We start from the raw sequence: 14977 nt of genomic DNA on the forward strand, positions 1-14977 counted from the left end.
GTGATTTTCTATTGACACGGTATCAAATTTCCCACATAAATAACTGGTTCTAACTGGGCGAAGCAGCGTGACTCTATCCCAGTAGTTACACGTATGCCAGAGGAGGAGGATGTGAACAAACGTATCATTACAGGATAGATTTTACCCAAGCCTGCTCCTTGAAGTTCCGACCTGACTGCCTCCCAACACCACCCCCACTGGAAAAGTCCCTGGTTAAAAAAATTGGAAAACACTACATACTTTCTTCCTCCTTTGGAGATTGAGAATGCATGTTAACTGAGAATCCTCTTTAACTTTCTGGGATCCAGAATTTCTCAAACTTGAACCATTCTCCTACACAGTCTACACTCTCACTGCATTAGCCATTAACATCCATACCTTGGGGAAAGCAGTTTAAAGATACGATAAAGTGATTAGAAAGTCCTATCTCCAAAGCGAATACTGAAGTTTCTAATTGTTATTTTTAGCGAATAAAATAATGCTTGCTTGGGAGTGCCTGGCTGACTCAGTCGGTGGACTGTGTGACCCCCCTTTTTTTTTTTTAAGAGAGAGCAAGCAAGGGAGAGGGGCAGAGGGAGAGAGAGGGAGAAGCAGGTTCCAGGCTGAACCTGATCCATGACTCTGGAATCATACCTGAGGTGATCTCAAGAATTGGATGCTCCAGGCACCTGGGTGGCTCAGTTGGTTAAGTGGCTGACTTCAGTTCAGGCCATGATCTCACGGCTCGAAGGCTCATGAGTTCGAGCCCCGCATCATGCTCTGTGCTGACAGCTCAGAGCCTAGAGCCTGCTTCCAATTCTGTGTCTCCCTCTCTCTCTGCCCTGCCCCTGTTCACGCTGTCTCTCTCTCTCAAAAATAAACCTTAAAAAAAGTTTTTTTAAGTTAGATGCTCAACCGAGCCTTCTTTTTTCTTTTTTTTAAGTGTATTTCTTTTGAGTGAGAGAGAGAGAGCTTGAGCGGGTAAGAGGCAGAGAGAGGGGGAGATGGAGAGAATCCCAGACAGGCTCCGCACCATCGGCAAAGAACCCGTCGCAGGGCCGGAAACCACGAACTGTGAGATCTTAAACCGACCCGAAATCAAGAGTGGGACACTCAACCAAATGAGCCACCCCGGTGCCCCTCAACCAGCTGACTTCTCTTGGGCTCCTCAAGGTTTGAATTCAGGCCCCACGTCGAGTGTAAAGATTACTTAAAAATAAAATCTTAAAAAACAATGCTTGCAGAATAATATTTTTTCAATGGGATCTATTATTTCTAATAGGCTGTATGTTTTGATTCGCTAGGTCATTTTTCTTGATCGGATAAAACGAAAGCTTTCTCTTGCCACATTTTTAGGATGACAGGTATTTTCTGAGTGGGTCACTGGATGGAAAGCTCCGCCTTTGGAACATACCTGACAAAAAAGTGGCTTTGTGGAATGAAGTAGATGGTCAGACAAAATTGATCACAGCTGCGAATTTCTGTCAGAATGGCAAATACGCAGTGATTGGGACATACGATGGCCGATGTATTTTCTATGACACCGAGGTAAGTGATCAGCTTGTAGAAATTACATGATGGAATGTTTCGTGGTTTTATATAAACTTGGTGTATCCTCTTTGGGCTTTATCAAGTGGGGCAAATGAGATCATGTTCGTCTACGAGTTGAATCAGATGATCTTTGAAATCCCTTCTTATTCTCTTATTTTAAATTTGTGATTTCTTTTTAGCATTTGAAATACCACACACAGATACATGTCCGATCTACCAGAGGACGCAATAAAGTTGGAAGAAAAATTACTGGCATCGAACCTTTACCTGGAGAAAATAAGGTAATAAGTATTCAAAACCATCTCTCTTCACACTAAATATATAGACTCCTGAAAATTCTTACTAGCTTGGCTTAAGAATATATTTTCTCTCCTGTGAAACACAGCATTGTCTAGTTTTGAGGTATATTCTCACTATATATGTGTATATAATACCGTTTTTGGCTGTACCTTAACATAGATTAAAAGATGATACTTTTAACTTTTCCTTTAATTTATTTTTAGATACTGGTAACCTCAAATGACTCCAGAATCAGACTGTATGATCTTAGAGATTTGTCACTGTCCATGAAGTATAAGGGTTATGTCAACAGTAGCAGCCAGATCAAAGCAAGTTTCAGGTAAATCGGCAATGAGAAATGCCCAAAGGAGATTAGATTTATCTCTTCCCTGCTCCCATGTTTTCCTTGATCTGTGCCTTATGTTTAGTTTCTTTGCCCTTTTACAACTGATATCTCTTATTAGTATCATTCAGTACTTCCCTTATCCTCCTGTTTAGTAGATACTGTTGGAATTGCCCCTATTCTGCAAAGAAACCCAGACTCAGAAAATTAAGTAACTTGTCTAAAGTCACTGGTTAGTTGCAGCGCTAGGATTAGCAGACTCCCAGCTCCAGAATTTGTTCTTCTGTACTGTATTATGTAAGCTCTTTAAGAGGAAGTGTATCTGCCACCCACCCATGGTCTTTATCCGTTTAGGTACTGAAGGGAATAAAGCATTTTAACACCCTGAAGTAGAGTATCCTGTATTTCCGCCTTTGTAAGACGTGATTATTTGAACTCTTAATTTGGGGGTCTGGAGACTCTCCTGAAAGAACTGCCTCTTCTTCCCTAGAGCCATCTTTCCTTCTGCCCTTAACGGTTCTCCTTTCTTCTTGAACTACCCAGTCATGACGGAGAGATTTAATTGGTAAAGTGTTCTGCTCCTCCCTTCATCTCTGGCGGAGGCGGCTCTCCCAGCGCGGGTGAGCTGGCGGCGCTCTCCTGGAGCTCCGGTGAGACCCTCACGCCTCTGGCCTCCGTGTCAGACCTGCGCGGCCAGAACTTCTGCAGGGAGACTAGGAGTCTATATCTCAACAAGCTTTCTCGGGTTTTTGCTTGCGTGTTTTCAAGGAGGAAGCACGGATAGAGGGAAACCTTAAAAAAAAAAAAAAAACTGAAACTGAGGATTTTTTCTTTCTTTCCCAAATCTAGCCATGATTTTAGTTACCTTGTTAGTGGCTCAGAAGATAAGTACGTTTATATCTGGAGTACTTACCACGACCTCAGCAAGTTTACTTCAGTCAGGAGAGACCGCAATGACTTTTGGGAAGGCATTAAAGGTGAGTACATGGCTACTTTTGAGTGTCTTCTAAGCGAACAGAGTTGAAGTGGAGGTGTATGCCGAGTAATTTGCACAGGCATCGTTTCAGAGACCGTTTGGCAGCTAAAACCGCCATTGCTTTGTATTTGGCTTTGTTTGATTTCTGTGTACCGAGAAGGGACCTATACTTGTCTGAAATTGGGGGGTCATGGGATCTCAGAGTTTGTACAGGCATACCTCATTTTCTTGTGCTTCGCCCATACTGTGGTTTTTACTAACTGGAAGGTTTGCGGCAACCGTGCGTTCCGTGAGGCTATCAACACTGTTTTTTCAACAGCGTTTGCTCATTTGTGTCTCTCTGTCACATTTTGGTCATTCTTGCAACATTTCAAACTCTTCTTTTGTTATGTTTGCTATGGCGGACTAATCAGTGATTATGACTCACTGAAAGCTCAGGTAATCTTTGGTATTTTTTAGCATTAAGTATTTTTTAATTAAGGTATACATGGTGTTTTTATAAACCTAATTCTACTGTACATTAATAGACTAGGGGGAAACATTTTTTTTAATAGACTAAGGGTACTTAGTGTAGACATAATTTTTTATATGCTCTGGGAAACCAGAAATTCATTTGACTTGCTTTATTGTGATATTTGCTTTATTCCAATGGTCTGAAACAAATCTGCAGTATCTCGAGCTATGCCTATATGAGATTTTTTTTTTGGAGTATACTTTTGGTTTGTATTTTTAATGTTTATTTATTTTGAGAAAGAGCATGCACCCACAAGCAGGAGAGAGGCACAGAGAGAGGGAGAGAGAGAGAGAGAGAGAGAGAGAGAGAGAGAAAACCAAGTAGACTCCACACTCCACACTGTGTCCACAGAGCCTGATGCAGGGCTTGATACCTTGAACTGTGGGACATGAGCTGATCTGAAATCAAGAGTCAGCTGCTTAACTGAATGAGCCACCCAGGTGCCCCTGCTTTGGGGACATTTTATATTAAAGGATATTAGCATAAACATCCACAATTGTATGTTTTGCCTATGATACTTTTTGTCTTGATGTTTAGAATCAAGTTTATGAGTTATCCTGAAGTAAATTTTTTTCCCCAGCACATAATGCAGTTGTTACATCAGCCATCTTTGCTCCAAACCCAAGTTTGATGCTGTCTTTGGACGTGCAGTCTGAAAAATCAGAAGGGAACGAAAAAGGTGAAGATGCTGAAGTTTTGGATGCCTTGCCCTCTGGTAGGTACTGCACGGTTGTTTGTCCTGCCTTTTCCCCGGCCCCCAGTCAGCAGCCTCAGTGACGTACGCTGGGTGTTGTGAGGTTTGCATGACGACGAAGAATATTGCTTACAGTGTAATGGTTGTGAGTGTCCCTTTCTGAGGATTTCAGTAACATCTTTGTTGCAAGTGTTACTTCATTTAAATTTATCTGGAAATTCAAAATGAAAATTTTGAAAATTTGTAATTTTTTTATGGGCAGTTGTTTCCGTCGGAGAAATGCAAACAAGATATACAAGTACAAAATTTCTTTATTATCTGTCTCTTCTTGTAGACTGTCCTCCCTGAGGACAGAGACTTGTCGCGTGCGCGTTGTTGGACTGCCGGGGCCTCGCCCGGCGCCTGCTGCTCCCGCTTGCTCCTAATAAGCTTGTGTTAAACACATGAACAAAACCAAAATGAAAGCAGTGTTTTTTCTACTTGCTACAAATTTATATCTTTGTAACTTCTCTGATACGGAGCTACTTACAAGCCTCTGCTTTCCTGCGATTTGCAGCATACGGAGTCTTTCCAGTTATGTAAAATGATCAGATTAGAGAGTAAAAAGAAACCACGAACAAGTAGCATCGAGTGCAAATTATATAAAAATGGCCCCTGCTAGTCACTAAGAGTATGGTGAGACTATAAGTTTGGACTAGGCGTTAACAAATCTGTATTATTCAGAGTTCCAGAAGAGGTTATTAAATGCTCCTCGTCGTTCTATGGCCTACAACCAGGCCATCTAGAGAGCTGTAAAGCACAGCAAAAGACACAGTGCACAAACGGGGCTTCTAAATGTATTTGAATACTCCAGAGTTCTCCGGCACTTTTACTTCACTGAGTCTCAGGTGATTTCCCTTGCGGGATTCTTGCCCCGGGCCCCGCACGGAATACGCGGTCTCCTGTCCGGGAAAGCAGGCCGCCCTGCAGCCCAGGACTCCCTTCAGTCACAAGATTTTAAAAGAAACCAAGTCAGCATTACCATGCCTGTTTGGAAATAGTTCTTTTCTTTTTCCTTTGTCTTTTTTTTCTCCGAATCAGATCTGGCATTCTCTTTTAAGTCATTTGGGGGTTTTTTCTTCTTTTTTTTTTTTTCTCTCCCAATGATACCTTTTTATATAAACTCTATTATATAAACTCTATACAACTCCCATACACATTTCACTGATTTTTGTCGCTTTTTTTGTGTGTGTGTTTATTTGTTGAGAGAGAGAGAGAGTGGGGTAGGGGCAGAGAGAGAGAGAATCCCAAACAAGCTCTGCACTGTTGGTGCAGAGCCCAACATAGGGCTTGAACTCCTGAACCGTGAGATCATGACCTGAGCACAAAGCAAGAGTCCAATGCTTGACTGACTGAGCCACTACCCAGTCACCCCAAAAAGGGTTTTAAAAAAACTTTTCAAAACTGCACTATATTGGGGTGCCCAGGTGGCTCAGTCGGTGTAAGTGTTCTATTCTTGATCTCAGCTCAGGTCTTGACCACAGGATCGTGGGTTCAAGCCCTGCACTGGGCTCTGTGCTGAGCATGAAGCCAACTTAAAAAACAAAAAAAAACTGCGCCATATTAACAGGTTCAGTTAACTCACTGGGTCCTTTTTAAAAAGGCACAACTTCTAATGGGTCATACTCAGATTGGTGTTTGCTGTTTTGTACCTATTGAGGTAAAATCTAAAAATAAACTCAAACTCATGGTATGAAATCATAAAGTATATCTGATTGCCCTCTCTGTTTCTGAGATAGTTGGCAATTTACACTTCATTTCTCCTCCTGTAGAAAATAGTGATAATGCCTGGTTTATAAGGTTGTGATACGAGTTAAAGAGAATATATAAAGTGTCTAGCACAGTGCCTGGTGTGTAGGAGACGTCTTCGTTATCATCATATCTTCTAAAGCATTTATCTGTACACGATGAACTATTTTCTTCTCTAGCCTCTCTCATGTCTCATCTCTCAAGGCCTTTGCTGCTGCTGCTGCTACATAGCACAGCTTTGAGATATGCCAAAGGCTGGGAAGGACCGTTCACAGGCTCAGGACATGTTTCTAGCAAATCTAAACGAAGCCGTTCCGTCTTAACTCGTTCTGTACACAACTTTCCAATTCAGGTTTATTATTTTCTTCCTTATTAATGAGTCCTCCATAAATCTACAGTTTCTGCTTATGTGTGATAGAGTTGAGAATTTTGTCTGTTAAATGCTTGGCGCCGGCAAATGTTAAAGAGAAGCATTTTGCCCTTCGGCATAGCTGCCTAGCTCTCCAGTACAAATCATAGAGGCAAAAAGTGGCCGTCAGCATTCCCAGAGCGATCATATGTACTTCGTTTCATGGTGACATCAGTACGTCTGCTGGACAATGAACCTTACTGTCCGCCTCATTAGAGGCCCCTGCTGGCAGCACACTTGCCAGCCGATCCCATGCCGCCAGCATTGCACTCCTGGGGCTGCGTCACGCACTAGCCTCTTGCCATGAGGTGAGGCATCGGGCGGGTTCGAGGCCTAGGCTGCCCGGACGTAAATCCAGGCGTCCAGGCCCCAAGGGACTGTAATTCCCCAGCCAGGGAAAGACCAGCTATGGTACGGTAAGGGGACCGTAAGGGGACGTGAGCGACAGGAGAGTGAGAGGATTACAGGAGCGAGCTGGGAGAGAGAGACCATGGGGCACCTGGCGGGCGCAGGTGGTAGAGTGTGTGACTCTTGATCCCCGGGGTTGTGAGCTCGAGCCTCACATTGGGTGAAGAGATTTCTTAAAAATAAAATCTTGAGGGGCGCCTTGGTGGCTCAGTCGGTTGGACCTCTGACTTCAGCTCAGGTCATGATCTCACGTTCGTAGGTTTGAGCCCCGTGTCAGGCTCTGTGCTGACAGCTCAGAGCCTGGAGCCTGTTTCAGATTCTGTGTCTTCCTGTCTGTCTGCCCCTCCCCCTCTCATGCTCTGTCTCTGTCTGTCTCAAACATAAATAAAACATTAAAAAAATTTTTTTTAAATATAAAATAAAATCTTGGGAAAAAGAGACTGAAAATGGGAAAAGGTGTGGTGTCATGGGCATGGGACACTTATACCGGCAGGCTTTATATTCCTTTAAAACCAACTAAAAACTTTTTTTTATGCTTTTAAGGTATTCTGAAGACAGATAATACAGAAGTTCTTCTTTCTGCTGACTTCACTGGAGCTATCAAAGTGTTTATTAACAAACGGAAGAATGTATCATAATTTGAAATGACATTTAAAATAAACATATCAGTAAGTTTCTATGTGTATCAGAACTGAAAAAAGATATTATAGTGTTTCAGGCTAACATTCTTGTTTTTTTTTTTTAATTTTTACTGGAAGTTGTTCAAATATAATATATTTTTCGAGAGGCAGTGTTAATGAGGTATAAACCATGGGCTGATAGATTAGAGAGAAATGTGGCTAGAATAACATTGCCAAACGTTAGGCTTTATGTTTTGTTATATTTGTGTTTTTATTATATAATTGTGAACATGCACAGGTGTCTGCATGAAAATATATTAATATATTAATCACATGTGTGTGCCTTTTGGTTACATGCACTAAATCTAACAGACTTAAATTATTTCAGTGGCCCTTTTGGCCTCTTACAGGGAGGGGGGGAGTCTTGTGTCTAGCTTAAATGATTTCTTTTGCACAAAATTTCATTTTTCAGAAAAGTGGTATTGACTGAGTTACTGTTTTGAAAATGTTATACAGGTTTTCAATAGGTCAACAACCATGTGTAAATGGATTTTATAAATATCTCAATTTGGAGACAAGATTTTTTTTGTGTGGTCGAAATCGTGGACTTAAGATTCTTTCCTTGTATATATATAATTTTTCTTTTTACTCTTTCTTTTTTCTTCTTCTTTTCATTTCTTTTTTTCTTTTCTTTTCTTTTCTTTTTCTCTTTTTTTGCCACACTGGAGCACAATGTTTCTATGTAAAGAATTCTTTTCATTCTTTATCCATGAGCACCAGGCTTTGCTCACTTAAAAAAATTAAGCCGCATTAAGGAGTGAGTCTTCTTTTTTACAATAATGTAAAAATGAACTGTTTACATTTTTTTAAAGTATTGTAGTTTTAAAAATTGAGCTGTTTTGTTTTGTGTTGTTGAATTTGGAAGCCTTTGTAAATACAGATATAATTATGTACCAATGAAATAACATCTGGGGCAGTGGGGCCCTGAGCATGTTGTTGATGGTTAGCACATGTTTCTGAAAATTAAATATGTATATTAAAAGTTGGTCTCCAAACACTTGTTAAATATGTGACTTTATTTTCCGATGACTTTGGTAAACTGAGCCATGTACGAAAAACAAAGTCTTGTTTTATACATTGATTTTGAGCAAGCAGAAGACCAGATTTTAGATCCCTAAGTTATAATGCATTGTGTATATACCTTCAGGAAACAACATTTTTCTATTTCTGAGTAACAGTTCACCTGAGTATGTGTTCTTACTGCATTTGGTTTTTGTATCTAAGTGACAAGCCAGGGAGCCACGATCATGCCCTTATGAATCGGCATGGTCTTGGAGTGTTCTGGAGTGTTCTGGATGTTCATACATAGTGTTTGCCTTGGTTTCAGCCCCGCGCCGCTTTCCTTTTGGCGGCGCTGCACTACCCTCCTCCCCGCCCCTCTCCGCTCACTGCTCTCTGCTCTGCGTGGCATACGGAGCCGGGGCCAGAACTGCTAACCTGTTGGCTTGCTCACCAGTTTCTTTCGTCTCGAGATCTACGTGGCTGTGGGACCGTCTAGTGTCTCAAAGGCTTGATGTCTTTAACTCTTCAAGGCGGCTTGCGTTTCACTGACTTCTGCCGGAGGACTCGTAGTCCGCCATGGTGCTGACCATTAAACCTGCGGATAATTGGGACATTGCCGTATGAATATTTCCTGATAGCTTTTACATGGTTTCTGAAACCAAAAGGCAAAAAAATTGTTGGGGTGCAAGTTGGAGAGAGTAACACTAACATATCTCAGTTTCGTTTTTGAAATCTTTGCCATCACTATATAAATACACTGCAGATTTACAAATTACAACGTGAATTTGAAAACGTAGTATCAAGGTGTATACAAAGAGGGACATCTGGGTGGCTCAGTCGGTTAAGCATCTGATTCTTGGTTTGGGCTCAGGACATGATCTCACTGTTTTTGAGTTCGAGCCCTGCATCGAGCTCTGGTTTGGCAGCACAGAGCCTGATTGGGATCCTTTGTCTCCTTCTCTCTGTGCCCCTCCCCTGCTTGCTCTTTCTCTCTCTCTCTGAAAAATAAACAAATTTTAAAAATGTTTTTGTTTGGGGCACCTGGGTGGCTCACTCCATTGAGGGTCTGATTTCAGCTCAGGTCATCATCTCTCAGTTCGTGAGTTCGAGACTTGCTTTGGGCTCTGTGCTGACAGCTCAGAATTCAGTCTCCCTCTGTCACACTGCCTCTCCGTGACCCATGCTCGCTGTCTCTCTCAATAAATAAATAAACATTTAAAAATTTGTTTAAAGAAAAAGATGTATACAAGAGAAAACAACAGTATTTTTTCCTAAAATGAGGGTTAATGGTGTGGTATTAGAAAAGAGATTGGTTAAAAAAAAAATTTAATGCTAATTTATTTTTGAGAGATCACAAGCAGGGGAGGAGCAGAGGGAGGCACAGAATCCAAAGCAGGCTCCAGGCTCCTAGCTGTCAGCACATAGCACAACACGGGGCTCGAACTCATGAACTACAAGATCATGACCTGAGCCGAAGTCGGCCAGAAAGAGCACAGATAAACTTAGATTTGGTTCCCTCTATTAGTATATTCCTTGGGTAAGTTATTTATCCCTTATTAATTTCCACTTCCTTATCTATACCATGAGAACAGCTAACTGAAATTGTGAGATTGGCCGAGAAATCACGTATGTGTAAAGCTTGGTGCCTAGCCAGGAGGTGTCCTCACCAAATGTACATTTCTCGCTGCCTGTCCCAAATCCGTGGGTGCCCACTAGACCCGCCTTGCCCCCAAAACAGCATATAGAGATGCTTTTTAAACATTGAGATTTCACGGGTGAATAGCATTTGAGGGATTGACATAAGGCACCAACATTCTTTATTTTGCCAACTTGACATTTTTTAAGCCGTCTACAATCACCTCCTCAGAAAAGCGAACATTTTAATACTAAGAAAAAAGTACAGTCTTGGAGCAGTGAACAATCTATTAAAGTGAATAAACCTAGTTTCTGAAAAAATGTAACCATATTCCCTTATTTTCCGATTTCTCCTGTGAAAATTTCGTCCTGGGCTTGATGGGCAGCATGAGAATCTGGGCTAGACAAACACGTTGGAAACCCCGTTTTATCAGAAGCTCTTAGAAAAGTCATACTGAGCTTTTTTTCCTGTCTTGTTTGCCTTAATTGGGATTGAAATATTAATGACAACATAATTCAGCATGCCACTTTCTCTGATCTTCAAGTTGTACAGCTGGGCGGTGACTTTTTATTTCTTGAAAAACATGTTTAACATTAATGTATTATCCCTCCAATTCCGATTTCAGTTGTATAATTTTGAGAATCAGAGGCCACATATCCCCACTTGTGAAAAAAAAATCATCAGAATGTTTCTTTTAAGGTTATTTATTTATGTGTTTATTTATTTGTTTTGAGAAAGCGAGAGAGAATGCAAGCAGGCGAGGGGCAGAGGGAGAGGGAGACGGAATCCCAGGAAGGCTCTGCACTGTCAGCACCGAGCCCAACACGAACCCATGAACCCGTGAGATCATTACCTGAGTCCAAATCAAGTGTCAGACGCTTAACCGACTGAGCCGCTCAGGCGCCCATGTTGGAATATTTTAAAATAATTACTCTGGAGATTCAAGGTAAAGATGGGGCTTCAACATGTTCGGGATTTAATGTTCCCATAACTTTTCAATAGGAGAACATACCCAGTTTTGCTGGTTTTCTAGCACTCTGACTTACTAGTTCATTAAGCAGATATTTACTAAGCACCTACTGTATGCAGAGCACGGCTGGGACTAGAAAATAAAGCAGCATTCCTCTGCCAGAAGAGCTCGCGATCTGGTGGAGTAGATGCCCGCAGAAACAAGTAAGAGGCTTGGAAGTGTCTTGTGGCTGTGGCCCTAGAAATGGCCCTTGTCATCCTAACCCCTGTCTGTTCTGCCCCCTCCTAGTAACCCGTGGCAGCCACTTGATGTCAGGCGAGTCTTCGGTCATCTGCTATTACGAGCAGGGAGGACAAGAGGGGTAACAGTTTAAAAGCAAGTCACAGGTAAGGCAGAGAAGTTGGAGTACCCTCCGTGGCCTCATTTCCCCTGGCCTCTAGTCCTCTCCTCCCAGCCTGAAATCTTCATCTTATTTCCCAAAACGTCTTCTCTGTCTTCTGCTTTGAGCTGACGCCTGCTGCACAGCCCCCTCACCTCAACCGCTCTCCTGTTCCTTCAGTTCTGAAGCCCCGCCCGTTCTGCTTTGTTCTCTAGATTTGAGTCATCTGGGCTCCTGAGGAACCCGGGCCCCCCTTGTTTACCACAGCCGCTTTTCTGCTGTAAGTTCATGCCCATGAAGTACATTCAGGTTGATGGAGCAGGGCCAGGGGGAGGGCGGTCCAGAGGGGTAGGAGCACGGACGTGAAGGGAGAGAGAGGTTGCGGAGTCCCAAACAAATCAGATGCCGTCATGTGGGTGGTCCGAGCAGACAGAGTTTGCTCGTACATCCAGCTACCCTGCATTACTTTTTTTTTCAAGTTTATTTATTTTGAGAGAGAGTGTGTGTGTGTAAGAGCAGGGAAGGAGCAGAGAGAGAGAGAGAGAAAGAGAGAGAGAGAAAGAGAGAGAAAATCTCGATCAGGCTCCACTCTGTTCGTTTAGAGCCTAATGTGGGGCTCAAACTCCCAAACTGTTGAGATTGTGACCTGAGCTGAAGTCAGATGCTTAACCAACTGAGCCACCCATGTGCTGTTGTATTTTTTTTTAATAAAATTTTTATTTTGGAATAACTTTAGATTTATAAAAAAGTTGCAAGGAAAATAGCGAATTCCCATGTGCTCCTGTCTGTTTCCCCTAGCGTTAACATCTTACAGTACCGTGGCGCATTAGTCAAGGCTAAGAAACCAGCTCTGTCTAGTCCATCACTATTAAGTAAGGTCCAGACTGTTCAAATTGTACCAGTTTTTCCACTAGTGTCCTTTTTCAGTTCTAACATCCAATCCAGAATACCCTATTGCATTTAGGCACATTATGCTTTCTTAATTTAAATGTTTAATTTGAGAGTAGGTTTAGATTTTTGACAAAAGTTTGCAAAGCGTTCACGTGTCTCATGCACCACTTTCTCTAGCGCTAACATCTTACATTACCGTGGTACATTTTTCACAGTAAAAAATCAACGTTGGTACAACACTTAACTAAACTCTACGCTTTATTCAGATTCCACTAGTGTCTAACCTAGCGTTCTTTTTCTGTTCTGGGATCTCATCCAGGATATACTACATGTCTTTGTCAGGTCTTCTTAGGCTCCTCTTGGCTATTACGGTTTTTCAGATTTTTCATGCCTTTGATTACCTCAACAGTTTTGAGAAGTACTGGTCAAGTATTTTGTTGAATGTCCGTGGGTTTGGGTTTGTCTCATGTTTTTCTCGCAATTGACTGAGCGTCTGTACTTCTGGGGAGGAAGAGCATTACATCACGTTAAGGATGCTATCGACATGACTTACCAGCTGGCTGAGGTAGTGTTTGGCAGATTTCTCCACTATCAACTTAATCTATTTCTTTCTTTCTATAAATCTCCTCTTTGGAAATGAGTCACTCAGCACAGGCCAAACTCCAACCACCTCCTTGAGGGTCTAGTCGCTATACTTGTGTGGCATTGCTCTGTATGAGAGATGGGTCTCTTCTCCCTCGTTGATTTATTTAGTAAGCCAGTCCTTTATTTACGTTAGCATGAGCTGTGGGTATTGAAGCTTCGATTTGCAAACCAGTACTATATTATTTGTTCTTCTACTTGCTCCAGCCTTAGCGATTAAGAATTCTTTCGAGGTGGCTTCGGTGTCCACTTGGCATCTCATCTTTGTTTGAGCACTTGCTTACTGTCTGTTACTCCAAGATGCTCCGGGCTCATCTTGTATATTTTCTCCAGGGGCCCTGGTTCCTTTTACTGGAAAAGTATTAGGAACCAAGATCTGGGTGGTAGGCATGCTCATTGCTAAGAGGTGTCATTTCTCTTAGGCTTTCTCAGCTGGTAGAGCAAGGAAATCAGTATATGTATACTAATATATGTATGTACAAATACCTATGAGTATTTCTATGTCACATCAATATTTAATTAAATTTGGATTATTAAGTGATGTCTCTGACTAATCCATTAATATATGCATCATCCTAGTTTCCTCTTCTTGCTTGTCAATAACTTCCAACAGTGAGAAACCTGGTTCCCAACATTTACTATCCATTTACTTATTCAATCCCCGCATAACACATTCCACGGTTTCAGAATTGCTGGCCCCATGAGGAACAGCCTTACCAACTGGAAGTACAGTTTTTATATACAGTCCTTTATCTTTGGTGTCATAGTTACTGGTCACAATGCTGTTTTCCAAAGTTAGTTACATCAGTACCTTCTTTCCCCACCCAAAGTATCTTTTTTCTTTTTAAGTTTATTTATTTTTGAGAGAGAGAGAGGGAGACCCAGAACCTGAAACAGGCTCCAGGCTGAGCTGTCAGCACAGAGCCCGACACAGAGCTGGAACTCGGGAACAGTGAGATCGTGACCTGAGCCGAAGTTAGACGCTTCAACCCCTGAGCCACCCAGGCTGCCGTGTCTTTTAAATATTAGATTAAATTAGCTGTCTAATAAAATCTACTGGGGTTTCATGATGTACATAGCCATCCTTATTTAGTAAGTGAGCGGTGGCATTTTTCTGTAGACTACTTCCTGGCTTGCTTTCAGATGCTTAGCATTTTCTAAAGCGATTTTACAGTTCCATCCTGTTACTGCACTGACGTTTCACTCATCGGGCGAACACATCAAGCGCTTAGTCTGTGTCAAGATCTTGAGACAGTCTAATAGGAGAAACAGACAAGAATGATAATTCCCTTAAGGCTATGTTTACATGATTAAAGGGATCATCTTCTGGTTTTCTTATCTCAATCCCAAACCATGTATGGGAGGAGAGGGACTATATATATTTGTATATAAATAATTCTGAATATATATTTGTATGTAAATGATTTTTATGTAAAATGTGTGTGTATATATGTATATATAAAGAATGTCAGGTTAGGTAGAAACCCACTTCTCTAATTCAACATACAAGCTGGTATTGATTCTACCTTGCTTATATATAAGCAGTATTATGACTTATCAAAAAGCAAACATTTGAGAATACACAATTTAGTGATATCTTGAAGAATTAGTAATCCTTGCTGTGGATCTTCCTAGAGGCTGGCCTGGCGGCGGCCCATGATTGAGTTGCAAATGACTCTGCCTGCATTCATCTGCTAGGTCTGTCAAGGCCACGGTCAAGATGTTGGCAGGTTTGGTTTCTTCCGGAGGCCTCTCTCCTTGGCTGGCAAATGGCCGCCCTCATGCCGCCTCTGCACAGGGGACTCCTCTGTGTGTCCCTGATGTCTCTCTTTATGT

The 14977-nt window shown here is 41.8% G+C and overlaps 1 protein-coding gene across 1 annotated transcript in view; it reads left to right on the top strand.

Moving 5' to 3' along the window:
• Nucleotides 1–7664, top strand: part of WDR44 (WD repeat domain 44) — an 81700-nt gene extending 74036 nt beyond the window's left edge. Inside the window, exons 15-20 of the mRNA XM_029930818.1 lie at nucleotides 1336–1527; nucleotides 1710–1811; nucleotides 2034–2149; nucleotides 3002–3129; nucleotides 4223–4357; nucleotides 7485–7664. Of these exons, the coding sequence (XP_029786678.1) occupies nucleotides 1336–1527; nucleotides 1710–1811; nucleotides 2034–2149; nucleotides 3002–3129; nucleotides 4223–4357; nucleotides 7485–7579 (768 nt within the window). The 3' untranslated portion in view covers nucleotides 7580–7664. The remainder of the gene's footprint in view (nucleotides 1–1335; nucleotides 1528–1709; nucleotides 1812–2033; nucleotides 2150–3001; nucleotides 3130–4222; nucleotides 4358–7484) is intronic.
• The last annotated feature ends 7313 nt before the right edge of the window (nucleotides 7665–14977 follow it).

The sequence above is a fragment of the Suricata suricatta genome, chromosome X, assembly GCF_006229205.1.
Source record: "Suricata suricatta isolate VVHF042 chromosome X, meerkat_22Aug2017_6uvM2_HiC, whole genome shotgun sequence".
Taxonomy (NCBI): Eukaryota; Metazoa; Chordata; class Mammalia; order Carnivora; family Herpestidae; genus Suricata; species Suricata suricatta.